Source organism: Trachurus japonicus, chromosome 1 (genome assembly GCF_045865225.1).
Source record: "Trachurus japonicus isolate A0001 chromosome 1, Traja_1.0".
Lineage (NCBI taxonomy): Eukaryota > Metazoa > Chordata > Actinopteri > Carangiformes > Carangidae > Trachurus > Trachurus japonicus.
In genome coordinates, this window is record NC_140907.1 from 35,978,377 (window position 1) to 36,001,867 (window position 23,491).

At 43.1% G+C, this 23,491-nt stretch overlaps 2 protein-coding genes across 4 annotated transcripts; both read left to right on the forward strand.

Moving 5' to 3' along the window:
* Nucleotides 1-1,178: 1,178 nt before the first annotated feature.
* On the forward strand, nt 1,179-11,676 carry LOC146992433 (NACHT, LRR and PYD domains-containing protein 3-like). Of its 2 annotated transcripts, XM_085786983.1 has the most exons (11): nt 1,180-1,631; nt 1,970-2,020; nt 2,497-4,366; nt 5,610-5,783; nt 5,899-6,072; nt 6,161-6,334; nt 9,104-9,277; nt 9,807-9,980; nt 10,101-10,274; nt 10,409-10,455; nt 10,996-11,676. In XM_085786983.1, exons 1-11 carry the CDS (start codon nt 1,358-1,360, stop codon nt 11,559-11,561), a joined length of 3,852 nt encoding a protein of 1,283 aa, XP_085643109.1. In that variant the 5' UTR covers nt 1,180-1,357; the 3' UTR covers nt 11,562-11,676. The 2 variants fall into 2 exon arrangements, with proteins under 2 accessions (XP_085643116.1, XP_085643109.1); XM_085786990.1 differs by lacking the exons at nt 5,899-6,072; nt 6,161-6,334; nt 9,104-9,277; nt 9,807-9,980 and having other exon boundaries at nt 1,179-1,631.
* A 6,454-nt stretch (nt 11,677-18,130) lies between these two features.
* On the forward strand, nt 18,131-23,063 carry LOC146992434 (uncharacterized). Of its 2 annotated transcripts, none has more exons than XM_085786963.1 (3): nt 18,131-18,188; nt 20,161-20,435; nt 22,905-23,063. In XM_085786963.1, the coding sequence occupies exon 2, from the start codon at nt 20,182-20,184 to the stop codon at nt 20,410-20,412; it is 231 nt and encodes a 76-aa protein (XP_085643089.1). In that variant the 5' UTR covers nt 18,131-18,188; nt 20,161-20,181; the 3' UTR covers nt 20,413-20,435; nt 22,905-23,063. The 2 variants fall into 2 exon arrangements, with proteins under 2 accessions (XP_085643089.1, XP_085643097.1); XM_085786971.1 differs by lacking the exon at nt 18,131-18,188 and adding an exon at nt 18,351-18,374.
* Nucleotides 23,064-23,491: the final 428 nt, after the last annotated feature.

A 23,491-nucleotide genomic window follows, 5' to 3' on the forward strand; every position in this document is an offset into this window, starting at 1 on the left:
GTGATATTGTGTACAAAAATTAAAGAGAAACTATTTGGGGTTTTTAGCTTGGCTATGCTACATTTAACCTTAATTAAACAAAAACTCTGCCATCCACCTAGTGTCTCTTGGCTGAAAACCAACCTTGCAACCTCAGAACCTCTCAACCGGTGTCCCAGCTCTCATTTCGGCAGCACTGCAACCCAAACGTACCCCGTAACCTGTAATCTCTTGTTCATGAAAGATAAGACTACACAAATATTCACTTTGTAACATTTATGATAAATAACGTTATCCACTGCTCCATGGATTGATTTCTCACTGGCATTTTATTTGTCCCTTTAAAACCACTGACCCTTCAGTACAGCTGCACTAAATAACATTGAGCCCATACTCAAGAAATTAATCTGAAAAACCACATGTTTTGGTCAACACTGGCACATTTATAGCAATGTCCATTCATGTGCACTGTCCTCTAAATTAATAAATTAATAAATAAATTAATAAATTAAAAAATTACATTAGGTGCAGGTTTGCTATATGTAAACAGACAACAAGAGTGTCCTGAACACAGAGATAAAACATAATTGCTGGCTATTAACAAATTCCCTCAGGGGTAATAAAGTTGTACTTGAACCTTGAACCTGCAGTTGTATTGACGTCATGTGTCTGTTTTCAGGAACTCTCATGAAAAGAAGAACCTGAAAAAGCTGAAGTAAGAACTTCATATCTTTCCTCATTTCCTGTAACTGATTTAAATGCAGCAGCTGAACCGACAATATCGGCAGCCGCTGATATTCTCCAAATCATTGGGGTCAGGGTAAGAGTCTTTTTTATTTTATTCATCAGCTCATCGTGCAGCTAGTGCTGTCATGTGATGTGGACTTTATGGTCTGTTTATTTAAAGCTGTTGTTTTTAATCTTATTTTCATATCAACAACTTGTGGACAGACTGTCAGACATTCATACTCTGGAACAACCTCAATGGCTTTGGTGGCTCTGACTGTTCTTGGAGCACCACCGATATTTGATATCTTGTTCTGAGTGTAATGTGTTCACAGTGATTGGATAGATTATTTAATGTTTGATGTTTCGTTGAATCGCTTTTGTAGATCACTGCACAGGCTTTATTTTAAAAACTAAACACAATTGGACAATTGTGCAGGGCCTTGTTGTTGTGTGTATGAATTAAAATAAAATAAATCACTATCAATATTTGTTGTTGATTGAACAAAGATGGCTCTCTTTAGTCTGAGGACCAGGCGTACATTGGGCTGATGTTTATTTTGCTTTCAAACCACTGACCCATTCAAAAGCCTGTTAAGTCCAGCCCTCAGAGCAGGTTGACACCACTTCCTGATTGTACCAGGGCGGCACCATGCTGGCGGAGGAACTCTTGAAGACCCTGGAGGATTTAAGAGACGGGGAATTCAAGGACTTCAAATGGTACCTGCAGCAGCCCGACGTCCTGGAGGGTTACCACACCATCAAAGCGTCCAAGCTGGAGAGGGCGGAGCGACGGGACACAGTGGATCTGATGGTGCAGACCTGTGGATGTAATGGAGCTCTGGAGGTGATGAAGAAGGTTTTAGAGAAGATCAACAGAAAGGATCTGGTACAGAGTTTGTCAGACATCAGCTCAGAAGGAGAAGGTTGGTCATGATCTCTACTTCCTGAAGCTTTACATTTACGGTAAAGTAAATACATCACATAAGGTTGTAACATAGAAGGTTGGAATTTTCACTGTAATTTAAATATGTCTAAATAACCCCGTCAATCAATATGTTGTAGTTTTAAACTCACATGTCAATAACTGTGTCTAGAAAAGAACAAGGTGATGCAGCTACAGTCAAATTAATCAAATGAAATGATACCACCATCAACACAAAACACTGACAGGTTTTTTTTTAATAAAAATTTGAACAAGTTACTAACATTATAAAAAGTTTTAAGTCTAATGTGGTTGTAACTGTCTGTGTGTGTGTGTCAGTGACTGTCGGTGATGTTGGACAGAGCAGACAGCCGTCGTCTCAGACAGAAGGTAAAGTTTCTGTCTACAGTTCCTTTTAGTTCACTGTCTATGCGACAGTGTGATGTCATTACAATGGCTAGTTAGCTTAGCTCACTCCAGTGTCACTGCATTGTGAGTTTTTGTAGCTAAATTCATGTTTTTTTCTGAATTCATGGCTGTACTTTTTTTAGTTCTGAGACCAATTTTATGCGCAATTTTATGCAACCAGGTTAAATTGAAAACACATTTAATAATCTGCCTTGGATTTTACGTGTTTAAAACAAGTGTTGGCTTTAAGAACTGTTGTATTTATGTCATACATTTGAGACAAATTCAAAATATTCTGAAAAAAAATGAGGATTTTATGAGTAAACGAGTGACACAATAAGCAGTGACATGTGACATCACACAATGCAGTATGATGAAATGAGGAAGTATTTGTCATGTGCTTGGGCAAATGATTTTTGCAATTTGCAATTTGAAATTCCTTCATTTTGTTCACACAGATGTGATAGTGCCAGTACCAGAACCACGGCCCGTGTCTTATTACCAACAGCTGCTTCGGTCAAACCTTCAGGATAAATTCATGTGTGCACGGGAGGGGTGGGCGCAGAAGAAGGATGAGCAACGTCTGGACGACGTCTACACAGAGTTGTACATCACAGCCGGTGGCGACACACACATCAACACACAGCACGAGGTCAGACTCATTGAGATGGCTGACAAACTACCACAGATGGAAAACCCAGTTTTACCCAGCGACATGTTCAAATGCCCCACTGGAGGATATAGGCCCGTAAAAACAGTGCTGACCAATGGAATTGCTGGAATCGGCAAAACATTTCTTGTCCGCAAGTTTGTCTTGGATGTGGCTGAAGGGAGAGCCAATCAGGATGTGCACCTCATCTTCCCATTCACGTTCCGCCAATTAAATCTACGGAAGAAAGAAGAGTTTAGTTTGGCAGGGCTCATTCATGAATGTATCAGAGAGACCAGAGACATCAAACAAGAAGCTCTCAATCACATCTTTACAACTCTGCAGTCGTCAGGAAACACCAACTACGACAAGAGCAAATTCAAACTCCTGTTTGTTTTGGACGGACTGGACGAGAGTCGCCTTCAACTGGACTGCTCCACCAGTAAAATCCAGGAGCCAGACTTTGACGTGACAGAGTCCACCACAGTGGACGTGCTGCTGACCAGCCTGATCAAGAGGAACCTGCTTCCCTCTGCTCGTCTCTGGATAACCACACGGCCAGCAGCGGCCAATCAGATCCATTCTGACTTTGTGGACATGGTGACAGAGGTCAGAGGGTTCACTGACCCACAGAAGGAGGAGTACTTCATGAAGAAGTTCAGAGATGAGGAGCAGGCCAGAAAGATTGTCTCCCACATCAAGACCTCACGAAGCCTCCACATCATGTGCCACATCCCAGTCTTCTGTTGGATCACTGCTACAGTTCTGGAGGAGGTGATGAAGACCAGAGAGGGAGGAGAGCTGCCCAAGACCCTGACTGAGATGTACACAGAGTTCCTGTTGTTTCAGATTCATCAGACAAAAGAGAGGTATGACCAGAAGAAATGTATGAAGTACATTAGGTCATTAGCAAAACTTGCTTTCCATGAGTTGGGAAAGGGCAACCTGATCTTCTATGAGACAGACCTAAGAGAGAGTGGCATTGATGTGAGTGGAGCATCAGTGTGCTCAGGGGTCTTCACAGAGATCTTTAAAGAGGAACGTGGGAGGAGAAATGATGAAGACAAGATGTTCAGCTTCATCCATCTGAGTGTTCAAGAGTTTCTGGCTGCTCTCTACGTAGAGATGTCGCTCCTGAACAGAAACAAGAATGTGATGTCTGAGCTCGGACAATCGTGTGGTGAACACGTGAAAATGATGTTCAGCAAAACATCGGTGACCAAAGTCCATGAGTTCGCTATCGACAAGGCTCTGGAGAGTCCGAATGGACACCTGGACCTGTTCCTCCGTTTCCTCCTCGGCCTGTCGCTGCCAACCAATCAGAGTCTCCTACGAGATCTGGCGAAAAAACAAAGAACATCACGGACACGGACCAACCAGGAGACAGTCAAGTTCATCAAGAAGAAGATCAGTGAGAACCTGTCTCCAGAGAGAAGCATCAACCTGTTCCACTGTCTGAATGAACTAGGTGATCGCTCTCTAGTGGAGGAGATCCAACAGTCCCTGAGTTCAGGACGTCTCTCCACAGATAAACTGTCTCCTGCTCAATGGTCGGCTCTGGTCTTCATCTTACTGTCATCTGGAGAAAATCTGGACGTGTTTGACCTGAAGAAATACTCTGCTTCAGAGGAGGCTCTCCTGAGGCTGCTGCCAGTGGTCAAAGCCTCCAACAGAGCTCTGTAAGTGTAGCAACTTTGTAGTCGTGTCATCTGACCTCCGGCTGTATGTCTTGGACACTCGGGTAAAGAGAGGGGCTGAGCTGTCAATTGATAAGATTATTAATTTGTTTATCAAGGTTAAAAATGAATTTCTGTAAAATATATAGAGAGATAACAATGTGTTTTTTAGTTGTAATAGTATAGATCATATTTACTTTATGTAGGGCTGCCCCCAAATAGTCGACCAAAAAATCATTAGCCGACCAAAATTTCATTGGTCGATTGGTCGCAGGAAAAAAAAACAAAAAAAACATTTCGAGCCGTGTCTTGTCAAAATCAATATGACTGAACTGTATAAAGGCTATGTGGCTTTTATTTTGAAGGACCAGATACAGGAAGTTGTGACACGTGACACTTTTGTTGTTCTTTTTACACGGCACGGCAGGTCTCTCTCTCTCTCTCTTTTTGTTTGTCAAAACCGACTTTTTCCGCTGTTGTTACTCCGACATTGACTCCGACGTGGAAGCACGTATCACTGCTGTTTCAACCATTAGCGGGTGCTGCCGTGCCCCGGCCGGCCCAGTCCCACAGCGCTCACAGGCGGTCACTAGCTGTGTCCCAATTCAGCGGCTGCAGCCTCTCACGGTGTCACGGAGCAGAGACATGATGGTCCCCGCTGCAGTCAGAGTCGTGCACCGCTCCTCGCCGCCGCGGACCCCCCCACCACCAGTCACTCCTCATCTTCTGTGTTTATTGGTGATAAACGGGCATACTGCCGGTAATAACGGTAAAACTCATGAGCATTAATTAATTAATTAATTCTCAACCCAACCGTGGGCAAAAAAAAAAAAAGGAAAAAGAAAGCCAGGGCAACACTGGTATTGAGACAGTTAATTGTTAATCAACTTCATAAGCTGTGTGGCGTGTGTGTGTGAGCTACTATGGCGGAACCAGGCATAGACTGTAAAAAGAACGGAACGTATCTGGGGGGGGGGGTCGAGTCGATTACTCGACTAATCGCCATAAGTGACGACCACTGGTCGACCAACAAAATCTTTGGTCGGGGGCAGCCCTAACTTTATGTCAACCTGGGTTCACCCTTTGGCCCCAGGTTCATCACTGATGTGTCCAGGTAGCACCAGTAAGTACATTCAAGTACTGTTCCTGTCACAGCAGACCGTAATGTATGATTATTATAGCAATGTGTTACTCACACAGCAGTTTGAACCATGTTAGTGTCCTTATCATGTTATACCTCCTTCAGCCTGAGCAGCTGTAACCTCTCAGAGAGAAGCTGTGAAGCTCTGTCGTCAGTCCTCAGCTCCCAGTCCTCTGGTCTGAAAGAACTGGACCTGAGTAACAACAACCTGCAGGACTCAGGAGTGAAGCTGCTCTCTGCTGGACTGGAGAGTCCACACTGTGGACTGGAGACTCTAAGGTTAGATGACTTTAACCATCTGATAGAAATGTATTCTTCTTGTTTTTTCTTTGTTGTTGATGCTGAACATATTCGTAACTTTAAAGTAAACAAAATGAAGTATTTATTTTTTCAGGCTGAATCAAACTGGACTCACAGAGACATGCTGTCAGGAGCTCTCATCAGTCCTCAGCTCCCAGTCCTCTAGTCTGACTGAAATGGACCTGAGTTTCAACGACCTGGGAGGTTCAGGAGTAATGCTGCTCTCTGCTGGACTGAGAAGTCCACACTGTAGACTGGAGACTCTCAGGTCAGATCAGTGACGCTGACATTTAACATATCTGGGATGATGAAGTAAAACATAAAGTCAATGAAAGAAATGTGTTTATTTTTATTAGGTTGAATCAAACCAGACTCGTAGACAAATGTTGTGAAGATCTGTCCTCAGTCCTCAGCTCCCAGTCCTCTAGTCTGACTGAACTGGACCTGAGTAACAACGATTTGCTGGACTCAGGACTGAAGCTGCTCTCTGCTGGACTGAAAAGTCCACACTGTAAACTGGAGACTCTCAGGTCAGGACAGACTTTAATGCTTTTGCCAGTAAATGTTCACTCCCTCATCAACAGAGAGCTTCCCAATGTAACGTGAGGACATCAGGCCGACAGAGTAGCTTCATTAGCCAGTAAGCTAAGGGGAGGCGGTCTGACTCTTCACACCAAAGAATCATGGTGCTAGGACAGCCGGATAGTTTCCACTCATCGCTCACCACATGTAGAGCTAATGACTTTGAAGTGCTGACCCTTCAGTTCACTCCACACAAAGCGAAGATTTATAAGTGATCTTAGATTTTGACCACAGACAGATTAGTAGTATATACGTCCTCTGGATGATAAATAACATTGGGCCTCATTCACCAATATCTTCTTAAGAACCTTCTTAGGCCTTGTCCATACGAGCCCGGGTATTTTTGAAACCGGAGTTTTGCTTCGCGTCCACACCAGTGGTGTAATAAAAACACTCCGTACACACGCAACCGTGAAATCCGCTACCAAGTGACGCAATGCACGTGTGGAAGGCTGTTTTAACCAATCAAAATACAGTGGAAACCGCTTATGGATCAAAAGGCTTGGGACGGAATCATTTCTATACAAATGCTGTTTAAATAATTCGTTATCAAGAAATCCGCTTATAGTGTTCATTTTTGGTCATTTTATGGATGTAAACATGCGCAAAAACCATTTCAAAACTACGTGTTATTATAGCTTTATTTCACAGACTCCAAGTCCAACAATTAAATATTAATTAATTTAATAAAAATGTAGCCTATTTATTTTATTTTCGGCGATGTCCTTTGACGTGCACTACTGCAGCAGCCTGCACATGTTGCTGCGCTGTGTCTTGACTCTTGTGCTGTGTGTTGTTGTGTGCTGTGTTGTTGTGCTGTGTGCATCACCTGGCTGCTGAGCCACATGACTGTCTGTCGGTGCGGCGCAACTCTGGCTGTTGTGTTGTCTGTCAAAACATGGATGAATGAAACATATCCACTTTATATCGACCGCGGACGTCACGTATACATTTTCGGCTTTTGGCTCGTTCCTCATCTCCGCATAGGCTCTTTATATCACTGCATGATGCGACCACCACCCCCCCCCCCGTCGTACCCGGCCTGACAGTGACATAGGCTATTGCCTGTTCATTCATGAAAATCATCCCGAAAAACTCTCAATCAAACAAGGTGGGGAATAAGAAACTGCAGCGCTACTGTAGTACTTCTGTCATTTTAAAAACACACCGGCAGCGGCCCAGCTGATCTGTAGCGTCACTTGTTACTGTAAATGATGCTGTGTGGAAAACCAGCTGTGGTCTGTTATTGAGGGTGAGTTTGGAGCTGACAAGAGGATCGTCCTGACGACCGTTTCGTTATATTTTTCTCATCGAAAAACTATACAAATAGCATTTAGATGATGTAAAAAAATAAATTTAAAAAAAGTGATAAAAATCCACTTTGTCACCTCCATTTTTGCGAGCTCACCTGCAAACCGCTGCAAACAACCTCTGCAGCTGGCAGTGTTTACATCAGCACGTGTGCAGCTATGACGTAAACGAGTAAAACAATCACGGTTGCAGTGTCCACACGCACCCGGTGAAACCAACCCCGGCCGAAAACCCCACCCTGGACTCCGGTTTCAAAAAACCACGGTTTCAGGGTTCCAAAAGCACGGTTGCATGTGGACAGGACATACAACCGGGAACATATGTTCATGGTTTCAAAAATACCCGGGCTCGTGTGGACTAGGCCTTAGATTCTTTCTTAAGTTGTTCTTAAGAGGTTCCTTAAGAAAACCCTACGTCAGATTCATCAACGCGTTCGTAAGCCTCAGAATTGTTCGCAGCTGTGTTCCTACTTGATGAATGCCATCTCCTCGTAAGTTGAGGGCGTGTGCCAGGTGAGTCTAATTAACATAGGATTAGCATAGGTAACGGCCTCATCAATGCCCGTAAAAGGGCATGAGACTGCAGGGCCGTGTGCACACAGAACCCACAGGCACTGAGCAGAGAAGGTGAAGTGAGAAAGAAAGTTGAAATGCTCAAATGAAAATCTGGGAGGGAGCACCAGACTCCAAACGTAAAAAGAACTTAAGTAGTGAAGTGGCGCTACTGCGGCAGGAATGAAACAAAGAAACAAACAAAAGGCTTAGCCTATATTTAGTTTATATTTTTATATTTATATTTAGTAGCGTCAGCAGTGGATGCAGCTCTTCGGGTTGTTATCAGAGAGACCACACTCTCACGTGTGCCACCATAAATATCATCATATTATCACATGAAAAAAAAACAGTTGTGTGTAGTGTGAACACTTACAGTAAGTGCACTGTTGCAGCCCGCAATTAGGAAAAAAAAATCATATCGGCAGCTGTATGCCCCCCCCCCAAAGAAAAGGGGGAAAAAATGATATGAATATAATGTTTTTTAAGAGACTGAAATGATTCGTCTATTATTATTATTAATATATATATGATTATTAAAAACATCATAAAAGATAAGAAAATAATTCTTATTCAAATCATATAATATCATACAACTGCAGAACAAAAGAAAATGCTAAAATCGGTTATTTTTGCAGAAGTCTCAGCACTTAAAAGTGCGCAAGTATACTCCTGACTGTTCGTAGATTTTGTTCTTAGTTAAGAACAAATTCTGGATAAGAAAACATTCATGAATGCCACAATCTTCGTAAAAACTTCGTAAGTAGGACTTAAGAACAAATTTGTTCTTAAGAACGGTTCGTGAATGAGGCCCATTAATCCTTGATTGTTTTTATTTTCTATTGTTTTCATTAGTTTGAACCAAAACAGACTCACAGAGGACTGTTGTGAGGAGGTTTCATCAGTCCTCAGCTCTGAGTCCTCAAGTCTGACAGAACTGGACCTGAGTAACAACAACCTGCAGGACTCAGGAGTGAAGCTGCTCTCTGCTGGACTGAAGAGTCCACACTGTAAACTGGAGATTCTCAGGTCAGAACAGACTTTAATGCTTTTGTTCAGAGCCATTTTTAAAATGGCCCAGCTGAGTAAACTAAGCAGTCTTGACACTCTGGTGTCACCAGATTTCCTACAGATGAAACAAAACATTTGAAGTTATTCCCTTAAATGATTTGCTTTATTTATCACTTTTTTTCTTCTTCTGATAATCACATCGGTGACATCACAAAGTAAACAAAATTCAGTTAATACAAAAACAACAGGAGGGATCATCCTACCAATAGAGCGGCTATGTACATGAGACAGGACACAATAGACATTATGAAATGAAGAAATTAAATGAATAAATAAATATATTTAAATACTAATAATCATCATCACCATCATATCATCAACTTATTCATCACAAATAATGTGCATCCATTTCTTCTTTACACTGCATTTTCAGTAATTTGCTGAGTCTAGCCCATGCTTAGCTAAGTGGAATTGATAATGGAATGCTGAACTTTGTCGTACTATTCTTAGACAATAAATTCAAATCATGTCACTTTTTCTGTATCAGGTTGGATCAAACCAGACTCACAGAGAAATGTGGTGAAGCACTGTCCTCAGTCCTCAGCTCCCAGTCCTCCAGTCTGACAGAACTGGACCTGAGTAACAACGACCTGCAGGACGCAGGAGTGAAGCTGCTCTCTGCTGGACTGAAGAGTCCACACTGCAGACTGGAGACTCTCAGGTCAGGAGACAACTTCTTCTTTATTTGATGGCTATTAATTCCAATGGACAAATTCACACCAACAAAACAGTACAAAAAAGGATGTCCTATTATAAACAGGATCTGTGTGTGTCTCTGCAGGTTGTCAGGATGTCTGGTCACAGAGGAAGGCTGTGCTTCTCTGGCCTCAGCTCTGAGCGCCAACCCCTCCCATCTGAGAGAGCTGGACCTGAGCTACAACCATCCAGGAGCCTCAGGAGAGAAGCTGCTGTCTGCTGGACTGGACGATCCAGACTGGAGACTGGAGACACTCAGGTAGGAACAAATACTGATGTGTTGAAATGAAGTCATATGTTTGAGAACTGAAGTTGAAGGTTATGATGGTGTTGGTCAGAGTGAAGGCTCTGGATTCTTCTGAAGGTTCATTCTGACCCTGTTTCCTCCTCCAGGCTGGAGCAGGGTGGAGAACAGAGGCTGAAACCTGGTCTGAGGAAATGTGAGTGTGTCCTTGTTTGAATTAAAGACCTTTGCTGTGCCTTAATTCAAATACTTCCATACTTAAACTAACTAATTTGAGTATGTAAGTGCGTTCACACTGACAAGTATGGCAAAATTCAGTGTGCCACAAGTACCTTGAGCACTCAAAAGAGTCAAAGTTGAGGGTGGAGCAATGGATACGTCCCACCCTCAGTGATCGCCGTCTTGGCTACGTAGCAGATTATAATATATGTAAATCACCATACTAGTAAGAGGAGCCAGCTGACAGGTGGCCCACACAGGCAAAAAAGAAATTGTAGATGTGTTGATGGATGACAATGGCAGTCCAAAACAAGAAGACGTTGGCAACCATTACAATTGTTAGCTCCAGTGGGTGCACAACAACAGTATACGATTTGAGACAACGCTACGCACTACTGAAGTAAGTAGTATACTACATGACAGTGTACTCATGGAAGTATTTGAATTGAGCCAGAGCTCCTGTCTATCTGCAGACAACTGTCACTTTGCATGAGCTGTGTTGTGTTCTCTCCATCAGACGCCTGCGAACTGACTCTGGACACGAACACAGTTCACAGGAACCTCAGGCTGTCCGACAACAACAGGACGGGGATGGTGGTGGCGAAGGAGCAGCCGTATCCTGATCACCCCGACAGGTTCGACCTGTGGCCTCAGCTGATGTGCAGAGAGGCTCTGACCGGACGGTGCTACTGGGAGGTGGAGTTAACACGGAGGATTTATCTGTCAGTGGCCTACAGGGGAATCAAAAGGAAAGGAGACAGGAACGACTGTGTGTTTGGACGCAATGATCAATCCTGGAGTCTGACCTACACCGACAGTGACTGTTTCTCTGCCAGTCACAACAAAACGATAATCCGCAACAAATACTTCTCCTCCCTCTTCACCCCCTTGCTCGCCAACAACATACACTTCAGAGTAGGAGTGTACGTGGACTGTCCTGCCGGGACTCTGTCCTTCTACAGAGTCCTCTCTGAAGAACAACTGATCCACCTCCACACCTTCAACACCACCTTCACTGAACCTCTGTACCCAGGGTTCAGGTTTACGCTCGAGGAATCTTCAGTGTCTCTGTGTTCACTGTAGGAAAGACCAGAATGTACACAAACACCTCTACGTCATAATGTAGCTGCTCCTGATTACAAAGAAGCACACCCCTGAGCGATTCTGACGTCCTCTGAAGCCGTCAAACACATTAACATTTCAGTGAAGCGTTAATTACGTCAGACGAGACGAGACGGAAAAATATTCGTCAACACTGACTGTGACGAAATTAACACACATTTTTTGTTGACGAAAAAAGACGAGACGAAATCCACTTAATCAAATGTAGTGGTATGAGGCACCACTGTTATTGAACACAGGGTTCTGCTACACCGACACTCCTTTTTAGCTTGTAACCAATCGTTGCTCAAGCCTAGAGTATAAAAGTAGGCCGTGTCCCTCCTCCTGACCTCTCGCTTCCTGCTTCTTCGGCCCGCCCACTGACAGGTCGTTGCATGGCTGCTCCCAGCAGAGCACAGATCCGGCATCTCCGCCGCGGTCGAGGCGACATAATGGGTCGTTAACTGCCGCCGACCGGCGCGTAGCCGGCCGGTTGTATGGCGCGTGGTGGCCTACTCCCCCCGCCACGCCGACCCTCTTCACCCCTCTCCCTCTTTGGAGGGGACGTTGAGTGACCGGACTGAACCGGGGTTTTTGGACGCTAAAGCTGAGTAAGAAGAGCACTATCCGTCATGGATATTTAGCCACGGCTACATGCTACCGCTGCTTCGCTGCCAGTCTGCTGCTACTATGTTTCTGCCCTCCTTGCTGCTTCGGCTTGGTTCGGGGTCTTGTCGGCCTACTGACCGACTTCCTTCCTGTTACTGACCCTGCTCCCGCTGCTACTGCGCGTGGTGCCGGTTGGTGTATGTGTGTGTGTTTGGCTGCCGCTCGTGTGCGCTGCTACGGGCTCTACCTGGACTTTCAGCCACTCACCTGGACTGCGTGTGTGTGTGTGTGAATGTGGAGGTAGACAAGGGTTGGTTATATTGTTTTGGTTATGTGTTATGTGATTGATGGTATAATTTCTTCATTTAGTTTTCATTTGGAATTTATTTGTATTAGTTTATCATTGATTTGTTTGACAGAGCCCTCTTAATTGTGTTTTCCTTTCCCCCTCCTAGAGCTGAAGGCCGACGGTGGTGGTGGTGGTCCTCCTGGGTGGTGGTGATCCCCGTGTGTGTGTGTGACCCCCGTTCAAGATTTATTTTGTGTGCACATCACGTTTTTGCTGTGTGAGTGGGGTGCTCTCCCTTTTCTTTTGGCTTCACCTTCCCCCTTTTGACCCCTCCTCCGGCCGGTAAGCCTCAGCCTGCAATCCCCTTCTCCTGGGCCTCCTGTTTATTAATTTCCTTTTTGCAAACCTTGTCATCAATTTTAAATAAACTTTTGTATGTGATCATTGAACTCCGTCTCCTACCCTCCCTGAGTGAACGAACCTGAGTGTCCTTTGATAGGTGATAGTTGACCTTTAGTACGGGTCCTTGGGCCCTAACCCAAGGTGGCGTTGTTGGCGACAAATTTAGTATATAACATAATAGAAGTACACCCTCGTATTGCTACACAAATAAAAACTTAATAAAATGTCTCTTTCTTTTTTCGTCACAGACTTTTAAATTACAATCCAAAAAGTGCCTTCACTGGATGCATGTCAGGTTTTTTCTCCTCCTGCACTGCTGCCAGGTGTGTGTGTGTGTCACACACCGGTGCTGTCTGTGCTAAGTGCGGCGAGTAGGCTACAAACTGGCTAGGGGGGCGCATGGCCATTGCAGGGGGGGTGCGGGCGCTGTAAATCGGCAGCGCAATCGCAGCGAAGCTCCGAGCAACGGAAATCATGTGCGAGCCGGAGCCCTCCCGTTCACATCATTGCATTTGTCAATCGCTGTGTTTTATTTTGAAAATTAACCGGATTCTCTCGCTGTTTCTTTGTGCGACTTCCTTCGCGGCTTGACAGGACCGCACGCAGCTGTGCCGCGGCTCAATGATGACATAAATCTTGTGAGATGAGTGAGAAAAAGACAAAAATAAACCAATAAATCTATTGGTTTGAGTAGATTAGTTGTGAGTACTATCAATCTGCTTTCAAAAACTAGACTTTTCGTCAACTAAAATGTGACTAAACAAAAAAGAATACAAACTGACTAAATATGACTAAAACTTATAAGGGCATTTGACACAAGACTAAGACTAAAACTAAATTGAAAAATAGCCGACAAAATTAACACTGTTTCAGTGCACATTGTACACTGTGTATGTGACAAATAAAATTCTTGAATCTCGAATCCTGAAAAGAGACAAACATGCTACACTTGATGAAATATCATCTTTATCATCTCTAACTTTTCTGTTTCATACATACTCACCAAAAAAAATGTCTTTGTTATTTTACTCATAAGTCTGTTGAATTGGTTACCAACTTCTTCATTCTCTCTTGTAAGGTCTTTATACACAAACACAGATTTCTCAAAACCAAGCCGAAGTTTAAGGGATTTTTATTTGAATTCAGTTATCTTTTTAAGTCTCTCAGAATTGTAAAATACCAAAAAACTAACTGTTTCTTTAATATTACGACAAATGTATGACAATAATGAATGTACAGATTTCTACATGACTAATGTTTTTTTGTTTTGTTTATTTAGATGTATGTATTCTTTGTTTTTTTTTTATTGTTATTATTTTTTTATTCCTATAATTTCTCCTGATTAATACCTTGTCAGCTATTTCATTATAAATCTTTTTGTCCAACCTCATGATTGTACTGTTCTTTTATTTTTAGTAAAGAAAGAGAAAAAAACAAATCTTTTAAATAATATCCATTCATTTTTACTGTCATTCAACTGTTATTCACTTCAGAGGAGGAAGTAGGTGTTGTTTGCTTGACTTCCATCTCAAACCTTTGACTTTCAGCCTTGGAGACAAAAGGCTCGTTCGAGATGAACTGCGCCTCGCCTGGACGGTCGGCGAGAGCAGGCGGCAGCAGCAGGGGGTGGTGACAGAAAGCTGCAGTCAAGTCGGACAGTTTCCAGCCGCCGTCAATACAAACAGGAAGTCACCAAAGTATATATTTCTTATGCTGTACTGCAATTGTCCAATAAATAACCAATATATTTCCCAGGATATAAGTTTGATTCAGTGTGAATATTTTTTTAAGCAGTATAGGCCTACAACATGAAATTCATATAATCTAGCATCATACAACAACACGTAGTGTTTGCAGTCCTAACTAAGAGCCAATCAGCTCGTGATCCGGTGCGTTTCCCATCATGCCCTGAGGCTTGCAGGCGGTTGCAGTCAGTGGAGAGCAACTGCGGCGCCTGGCTCTAAAAACTGCGGCCGCCTTGATCTCGTGAGGTTATCGTTGCAGGCGCGTGCATGACGTCAGAGCAAGTCGGGATCAAGTCGGACACAAATCTAACCGGCATGCATTGTGCGCTGGTCACCGGCGATCGATTCTGCGCACGCCTGGCTCATCTCGAACGCACCTAAAGTTTTGGCCAAAAACTCCCGTCTTTAGGTGTCCTGTCTGATGCCTGACAGTAAAACATGTTGTAAAATCATCACCTGCAGTTGTTCCGATTCAGCAACTAAACCGATACAACTGTTGCGTTCTTTTTTCTGGGCCGTTTGTGTTCACATTGCATGATTCTAAAGCGGTACAGCGCTTTGCGCTGTGGAACAGCGCCATAGCAACGGCCCTAACAACACCCCATCAGCTGATCAGCAACAATGGCAACAATGAACCGCGGGCTGACTTGCAGTAGTGAGGAGGTTCAATTTCTTATTAATATTTGGGCAGACGAGTATTTAGTTTAAGTTCAATTAAAAAAAATGCCCAAGCTGACTGGTTTATGGCTGGGGCGAGACCTTGAAGTATGCCTATAATGTGCTATAGCTACAAATGTAGTCTAATAGGCTACATTATTATTTATTATTATTATTATTATTATTATTATTATTATTATTATTAGCTAGTGACCAAGCGTGCTGTCCGCTGTCTCAGTGCTGACACGTGAATGAATGACAGAGCGTGTCACTGCCCGTGAGAGAGAGAGAGACAGAGAGAGAGAGAGGTGGTCAGGTTGTGTTGGTCAAGCTGTGTTTTCAGTTTCAGGTGTCATAGTTATGTCAGATGAATTGTCCTCTAACACAGCCATTCTCAACCTTGGGGTCCCTCCCGACCCCAGTTGATGTGGCTGGAGGGGGCGAATGAACGACATGTTTCTTGGCATGCATTGCTGACCTGGGCATTGTTTCTTAATAAATTAGAAAAACTTTTCTTGTCATTCCCCTTTTCCGTGCATGGTTGAAGGAGATTGGCTTGCATCCACGCTCCACTCGCTCCTGCGCCGACAGGTCCTCGCATGTCACATAAACCAGCCCGGGTGTGTGGACACCGCATCAACTCGCCAGCCGCATCTATTTAAACTCCGTCACTTTGTTTTGTTCTTTTGCCCTGATGAAAACCTCCAGGTCGGAATATTGGCCAAGGAGACAAAACTACAGCAGCCAATTATTTTTTTCAGTGCAGGGATCAAGAACTAAAAAGGCAAAAAAAAAAAACCCACCGCGGACAGCGCTGCGCTTTATCCATCATGCGTTCACACCGGCGTGTGTGTGTTTGTGTGTTGGGGCGGGGGGTCGCGGACAGCAGTGCATGTGAAATTGGGGGTCGCGACTCAAAAAGGTTGAGAACCACTGCTCTAACACACCCTACAGTTTGACTCTTTTTTTCTTCTAGTAAACGGTCACCGTAGCATGACTAGTTATAGGGGTTGTTTGCGGAGCTCTGCCCGGTGCTGATCGCCGCGGGTCAGCTTGGAAAGGCTGGTGGACTCATGGCTTGAGTTTGCGTCTTTGTTTTCTTTTGGCCACCGGCTTTCCTGTTTTAAGGCCAAGACGACACGCTGCCATGGATGCACGCTGCTGATGCTCCATTATGTTTTTGGGGCAGTTGCCCGTGGTCCTCCTCCTCCGGTTGCCAGGTAACCAGTCAATTTGTTCCGATACATGTGTCGGTTGCGTTCTCACTACAAACGAACCGCTCCAGGGCTCGGATGGAAACGAGCCGAGACCGCCTCTCCCAAGCGATCTCGGCCCGCTTGTTTTGTTCCGCATCGAGCGCGATTGCTGTGTTCACATCTGACCAAACGAACCGATATATGACGTAAACGCTCCCTGTTTCGGAACAAATGGTCAGGTGTGAAAGCGCCCTTAATTGGTTGTTTTAAACCTTTTCACCACTTTTACTGAACATTTCACGAATAATAGACATTTTAAAACTTAAAAATATGTCTATTTATTTATAAATAATATTTGTTTTTTATCCGTTCAGCCTGATGAACTAGATCACACCTTTGAAGTAGCCTACACATTCTTGTTTTTTGGTTTTATTCTCTGCCTGTAACCCCCACTTACAGTATTAACAGGACTAAGGTTACATCTCAGTGAGGCCATCGGACGTAAGGTGTGATGTGGTTAGAGTTTGCACATAAATCCATCTCACTGCAAACATTTACATGTAAGTGTGTTATTTCACAGAGTGTGTAAACCTTTTGAAGTGCGCACCAGAGTGGTAGGACTACTGAAGCCGTCAGTGGTGAGGAGAAAAGTAGCGTTTCATTTATAAAACCTACTGTACTGAGAGTCGAGTTGAAGAAGCATCTGTTTGAGTTTAATGGGAAGTGTTTAACCATCTGGTACAGTGTTGCCCTCAGGAAACATACCAATTTTTGGCCTGTCACATCTCCACAATGCATCCATATTTAAAAAAAAAAGAGAAAGAAGAAGAAGGAAGACCATAGAGAACCAATAACAATGCTTTAAGCCATACTGAAACCCCTTTTTTGCAGACTTTTTCAAAGGAAGTTTGCCATTTTGCTCCACTACACCGGTCTGAAAACATAATTTCCTAGCCCCCTTTCATCTGGAAATAAATATATTTACACCAATAGTTTAGTAAAGTCTAATTTTTAATATAGTTTCTGTTTAATAGTTTAATATAGGCCTAGTTGTTTGTTTGTTTGTTTTTTGCTTATCAAATAATGGAAACTTGTGAAAAATGCACCTGTTGCAACACCGTACCATTAGCCTAGAGAAAATTATATATTACAGAGCATCTTTTAAATTACAAACTGCATGAATTATAACGAGTTCAAGCTATTTCATATTTTACATAGATGTTTATGAAATTAATTATGATAAAAAATAAAAATAAACCTTTCTTTTTCACTGTGGTAGGCCTACAATGTTGCCTACAGGCTACAAACCCCCAAAACAAAAAGAAAGTAAAGTATTTAAATTATGTTTATTTAGTATATTTTAAGAAATTAAAAATTAAAAAAAATATAATTTGTATTGAGTCTAAATGAACAGAAGTTTCAGCAGTATTGGGGCTACATTGTGGTGAAGTTTCACAACTGTAGCATCTACCGTTGGTTTGGTAGGAATTTTTAAGGTTTTTACATTTAAACGCTTATTTAAAGAAGAAGAAAGAAGAAATCCTAGGAATACAATGGGTCCGGGCTGGAAAATAAACTCCAGCCCAGTAGGCGGCGGTAATGCTCCATGAAACGGGAAGTGGTAGTAGAACCGGGTCAGACAGGCTGTTCTTCATCCCGGGTCAGGACCAGGACAGTAACGTATCATGGTCGGTAGTACCGGAGTCTGAAGGTGAGCGGTCCTCTTCTATTAGCACGGGTCACTTTAACTTTAACCCGGTTTGTTTAATAATGTGTTTTAACCCGGGTGAAGGTGAAGGTGGAGGTGAAGACTGAGCCGCTGGAGCTCCGTGAACCAGAGAGACAGAGGAGATAAAACAGACTGGTCGCAGGTCAGAGCTGAACCACCAGGCAGCAGGTTAGAAAACAGTCTGCTGTGGTTGTTTAACACGGTGCAGCTGATCGATCAGATTATTTAACATATAAATAACTGTCAATCGATTATGAAAATAATCGATAGCTGTTACACTCACGCAGATAAGATAATAACCAGACTCTTTTTTGACTTTCAACAGAATAAAAAGTTTACACAACATCCAAATGGACACAGAACAGCAGTAGTAGTGACCATGTAAGAAATAAAAACATTAGATATAATAACAATAATAGGTAATAAGTAAAAACATTAGCTATAATAACAATAATCAGTAATAAATATAAACATTAGGATATAATGACAGTAATCAGTAGCCTAATAGGCCTAGAATAAAAACCATAGACATAAGATGGAACAACAGGAAGTGGGAAGATAAACAAAACAAAATAGGCTACTACAAGTAGAGAAGAAAATAACCCATTTGTACAGTTTCTACATTTTGCATAGGCTATTTATTTTATTTATTTAAAGGTTTAAAGCAGAAGTAAGTGATATATTTGTGTTAATATAAGTCTTAAATAGTTATATCTTCCGACAGCAATCACTTACATAGAGTGTTTGGTCTGAAACACAGGTCTGTCAGTCCCTCTGCTCTGCTCTGAGCCGAAGAGAAAACATTTATCGTATCCTACAGTTTTTATCCAATGAGGAGAGAGAACGGCATGCAGGGCTGTGTGTGCAGCCAAGGGACGCCGTGAATGTGGTGACGTAGGGACGAGGACTGTTATGGTGCGTTCAAGGCAACCCGTAACTCGTGTTTTTCCGACCTGTGAAGTTGTACCAGTTTGATCTGGTACGAGTTCACGGGTCAGAAGTTACGAGTGGCCGTTATAGTGACTTTCACAGGTAAAACAGGTCGGAAAAACACGAGTGGGTTGCCTGAAACGCTACAAAGTCGTAAGTTGTGACTTGAAGCTGTAATTTACGGTTTCAAAAGCCTGCCTGGAACGCAGCATTAGCCAAAACGACCGGATCGCTTACTTCTGCTTTAAGGATCAGGAACATTGCACATTAATAAAAACATTTAAACAAATGTCAACATGCCAGAATTATCCGGAACTTTACTTTGGTACAGTTTTTTTCCTATTTATTCTATGTCTAGTATTTTATCTCATAACATATTGATGTACAGAAATGTATATGGCTTTATATTGTGTAGTTTTTTTTTCTTACTTTTCTTATCTCTGTTTTATTCTACTCTACTATGCCTATATTCTATATAGTATATGTGCTACAGGATACTTGAATTTCCTTTGGGATGAATAAAGTGTCTTTAAAGGAAAGGGAGGCAGAAATCTAGAAAAAAGCTTTGAGTTGAGTCCACACGGTTCTCATCCCCTCAGCCAGAGCAGCGAGTAGAGAAAAAACGTCTCTTTCTTACGTTTTAAAACGTCCAAATAATACGAATAGGGCTGCTGCTCTGTGATTGGTCAAAATGAACCGTCACGGGTAGATTCTTTGCAGGCTGAAAACAGAGCCTAGGGGAGACGCAGACGTCTGATCTTTTTTCACATCACTTCATTTACATTATCCCCAAGGTTAGTGTGTAAGTTTTTGCCTAATACTGTCAAAAAAAAGCTGCCTCCCTAGCCTTTAAGTCTAAAATATAATAGGTACAATGATAAATGATGAATAACAACAAAGACATGATGATAATAAAGTTTACCAAACAATCTGGTAAACAAGTTAAACCAAAAAATAACTGAAGGACTGAAACCTAATCTGGTCTGTGTGTGTTTGTGTGTGTGTGTCTGTGTGTGTGTGTCAGCTCGTAGCAGCTCGGTCCGACATGGGCGTGCGTCAGTTCTGGCAGAACTACAAAGTCCTGATTGTGATGGTTCCCAGTCTGGGTCTGATCCACTGGGGCTGGTACAACCTGAAGTCGAGCCCCGTGCTGCACCCGCCCAGACAGGACTTCATCCCCGAGCCCGGCATCGTCACCTACGTGTTGAACTCCAAGACTGACTCTGCTCCTCCTCCTGCTCCTGCTCCTCCTGCTGCTGGAGCCAAGACCAAGTGAACCAGAACCAGAACCAGAACCAGGTAGAAATTTATCAGGCTTCTTTGAATCACTCCTAACAAACAACACTGCTCAGAGTCGACTTACACCTCGTCCTGACATGCAGCGAGCGAGCGAAACGGCAACGAAAACTTGCACGGAGGTTTCCTGATACGCAGCGTGACGATTTTGTCGCGAGTATTTTCTATTGGTTTAGAATCCAAACCAATCAAATTATCGATGGATGTAAACAAACTTGCGGCACTATTTTGAGATTCCTGGCATTTCCTGGTTGCCGTTTCTCACATCTTTGAGTGTTTTTTCCTCTCATATTCTCCTCTCTCTGATAACTTGCTTGTCAACAGAAAGCAGCGTGTACTTATCAACCAATAAGAAGTGTTTAGGGGTGGGACACCGAAATGATAGAGACAACGTGAGCGGCGCCAGGACAGGCTGATTGAAAAATACGCATTCTAATCACTTTTCCTCACTCGCTCGCGTCGCTGTCGCATCGCTGTATGTCAGGACGGGGTGTTATGAGTTAAAAACAAGTCATCACTGAAAGCTGCAGGTAAAACTAAGGCTGTCTTTACACTGCATGGATCAAGTAGATGTAGATGGAAACACACATGATTCGAATTTCTTTTAATGCGCATTTCCCAGTAATTCGAATCACTTTGGATGGAAACATGGCTACTGTCACCCCCCCCCCCCCCCAAAAAAAAAGAGAGCACGCGAGATAAACACCAGATTTCGTTTTGAACTGAACCGAGCCGAATAGAAATCAAGAGAGTAAAAACAATGTACACAAATGTGTCCAAGAGGCTTTGTCCCGTCCTAGCACAACTGTCACCGTCGCTGTCAGCTGCTCATCTCACAGCAGCTCCGCTCCACGCAGCCACTTCACTAACGTTATTTTGTAAGGACAGACGTTCCCTTCGTAAGTGACGTGTTGGATATAAACTCTGAGCACCAGACTCACCTTCGTTTAAAAATATTATGGAATCATAACGTGACAATCTCCTGTCTTAAAAAAAAATAAAAAAAATCACTAGTTTATTTCCAGCAGGTTGTTTCATGCAGGCACAGCAGGTGTAAATGCAGATTATCAGATCTGGGTCACTTCTGATAGAACATGTAAATAGACAGTCAAAAAAATCGGATATAGGCAACAAAACGGAATTGGGCATCAAGGCCTGCAATGTAAAGACAGCCTTAGTTATCAGGCATCTGCCTCAGACTTTTAGCAAAGTGTAGGTCTGAATCTGGAGTGTCGGTCTCAGAGCTGAGTTACAACATGACTCTGAGCCGTAAACAGAATTTTAGATGACGTCACTTCCAAATTTATTGAAATTACCACTGAATCACTGAAGAGGAATCCTCATAGAAATATCTTAGAAATGTGTCTGTGAAGAGTTAAAGTGTCAACGGGAGTATATATTCAACCATATTTTGACAATAGTCTATATAATGATTCAAAATATATGCAAATATTTGCATGATGAGGAGGATTCTTAGACTGGAGGAAGTTGATAAAGAGTGTGTTGCTCTAAGACTCCTGATAAATACGACCCCTGGTCCACAACAGCCACCACAACACAGAGTCAGAGCTGCAGTTACCGTAACGACCACAAGGTGTCACTGTAGGACAAGATATAAGCTCTACTGGATCAGATAGATAGATAGATAGATAGATAGATAGATAGATAGATAGATAGATAGATAGATAGATAGATAGATAGATAGATAGATAGATAGATAGATACTACAGACAGACAGACAGACAGACAGACAGACAGACAGAAAGACAGAAAGAAAGAAAGAAAGAAAGAAAGAAAGAAAGAAAGAAAGAAGAAAATGGACTAAATTACTAATTATTTTAAAGCAGAAGTAAGTGGTCCGGTCGTTTTCGCTAATGCTGCGTTCCAGGCAGGCTTTTGAAATCGTAAATTACAGCTTCAAGTCACAACTTACGACTTTGTAGCGTTTCAGGCAACCCACTCGTGTTTTTTCCGACCTGTTTTACCGGTGAAAGTCACTATAACGGCCACTCGTAACTTCTGACCCGTGAACTCGTACCAGATCGAACTGGTACCACTTCACGGTCGGAAAAATACGAGTTTCCTTGAACGCACCATAACAGTCCTCGTCCCTACGTCGCCACATTCACGGCGTTCCTTGGCTGCACACACAGCCCTGCATGCCGTTCTCTCTCCTCATTGGATAAAAACTGTAGGATACGATAAATGTTTTCTCCTGGGCTCAGAGCAGAGCAGAGTGACTGACAGACCCGTGTTTCAGACCAAACACTCTATGTAAGTGATTGCTGTCGGAAGATATAACTATTTAAGACTTAGATTAACACAAATATATCACTTACTTCTGCTTTAAGGAAATATTAACATTTTAAGACTCTATATCTTATATATGTAGCATTAACGTATCTCTGAGCCGGTGTCAGTGTGAACCGTGGAGCTGTGAATAAAGTTGAGTTTGTACTTCCTGTCCCTCAGACCGGGTCATGAAGCCTCAGTCGTGGCTGCGGAGGAACTGGCTGTGGGTCGGGGGCGGAGCCTTCGTGTCCATACACCTGTTCACCTGGCTGCTTCAGACCACCATGAAGAGCGCCGTCCGCTCCGAGGCGGCGCTGCGCCACAGAGACCAGGACCGAGGACCGGACTAAGACCTGGACCTGGACCAGGACCAGGACCAGGACCACAGACTCTTACCCAGACCCCGGTCCTCGTGTCTTCACATGGACAATGTTAAATTATTCACCGCTGCAGGGACAGAGTCGCTTGTGTTTGATTCATGACTCACTTGTGATTTACAGTAAATAAATCGATCAATAAACCAATCAAACAATCAATAGTATCAGTTGATTAAGGGACATGGAGGAGGAAATGTAAATGTAAGGCTGTTTGCTGTAACAGTTTAAACCTCTTAACTTTAAGGTGTTCTGTGCACCTGAACGCACCTCAAACAGACGGTGCGTTCACAGGCAGCTCGTTAAAGTGGCCACTGACCTGAACCATGGGGCGGAGCCCAAGGGGGTGGATCGGACTACGCACAGGCGAAGCTCACAGTCGGCCATATTGGA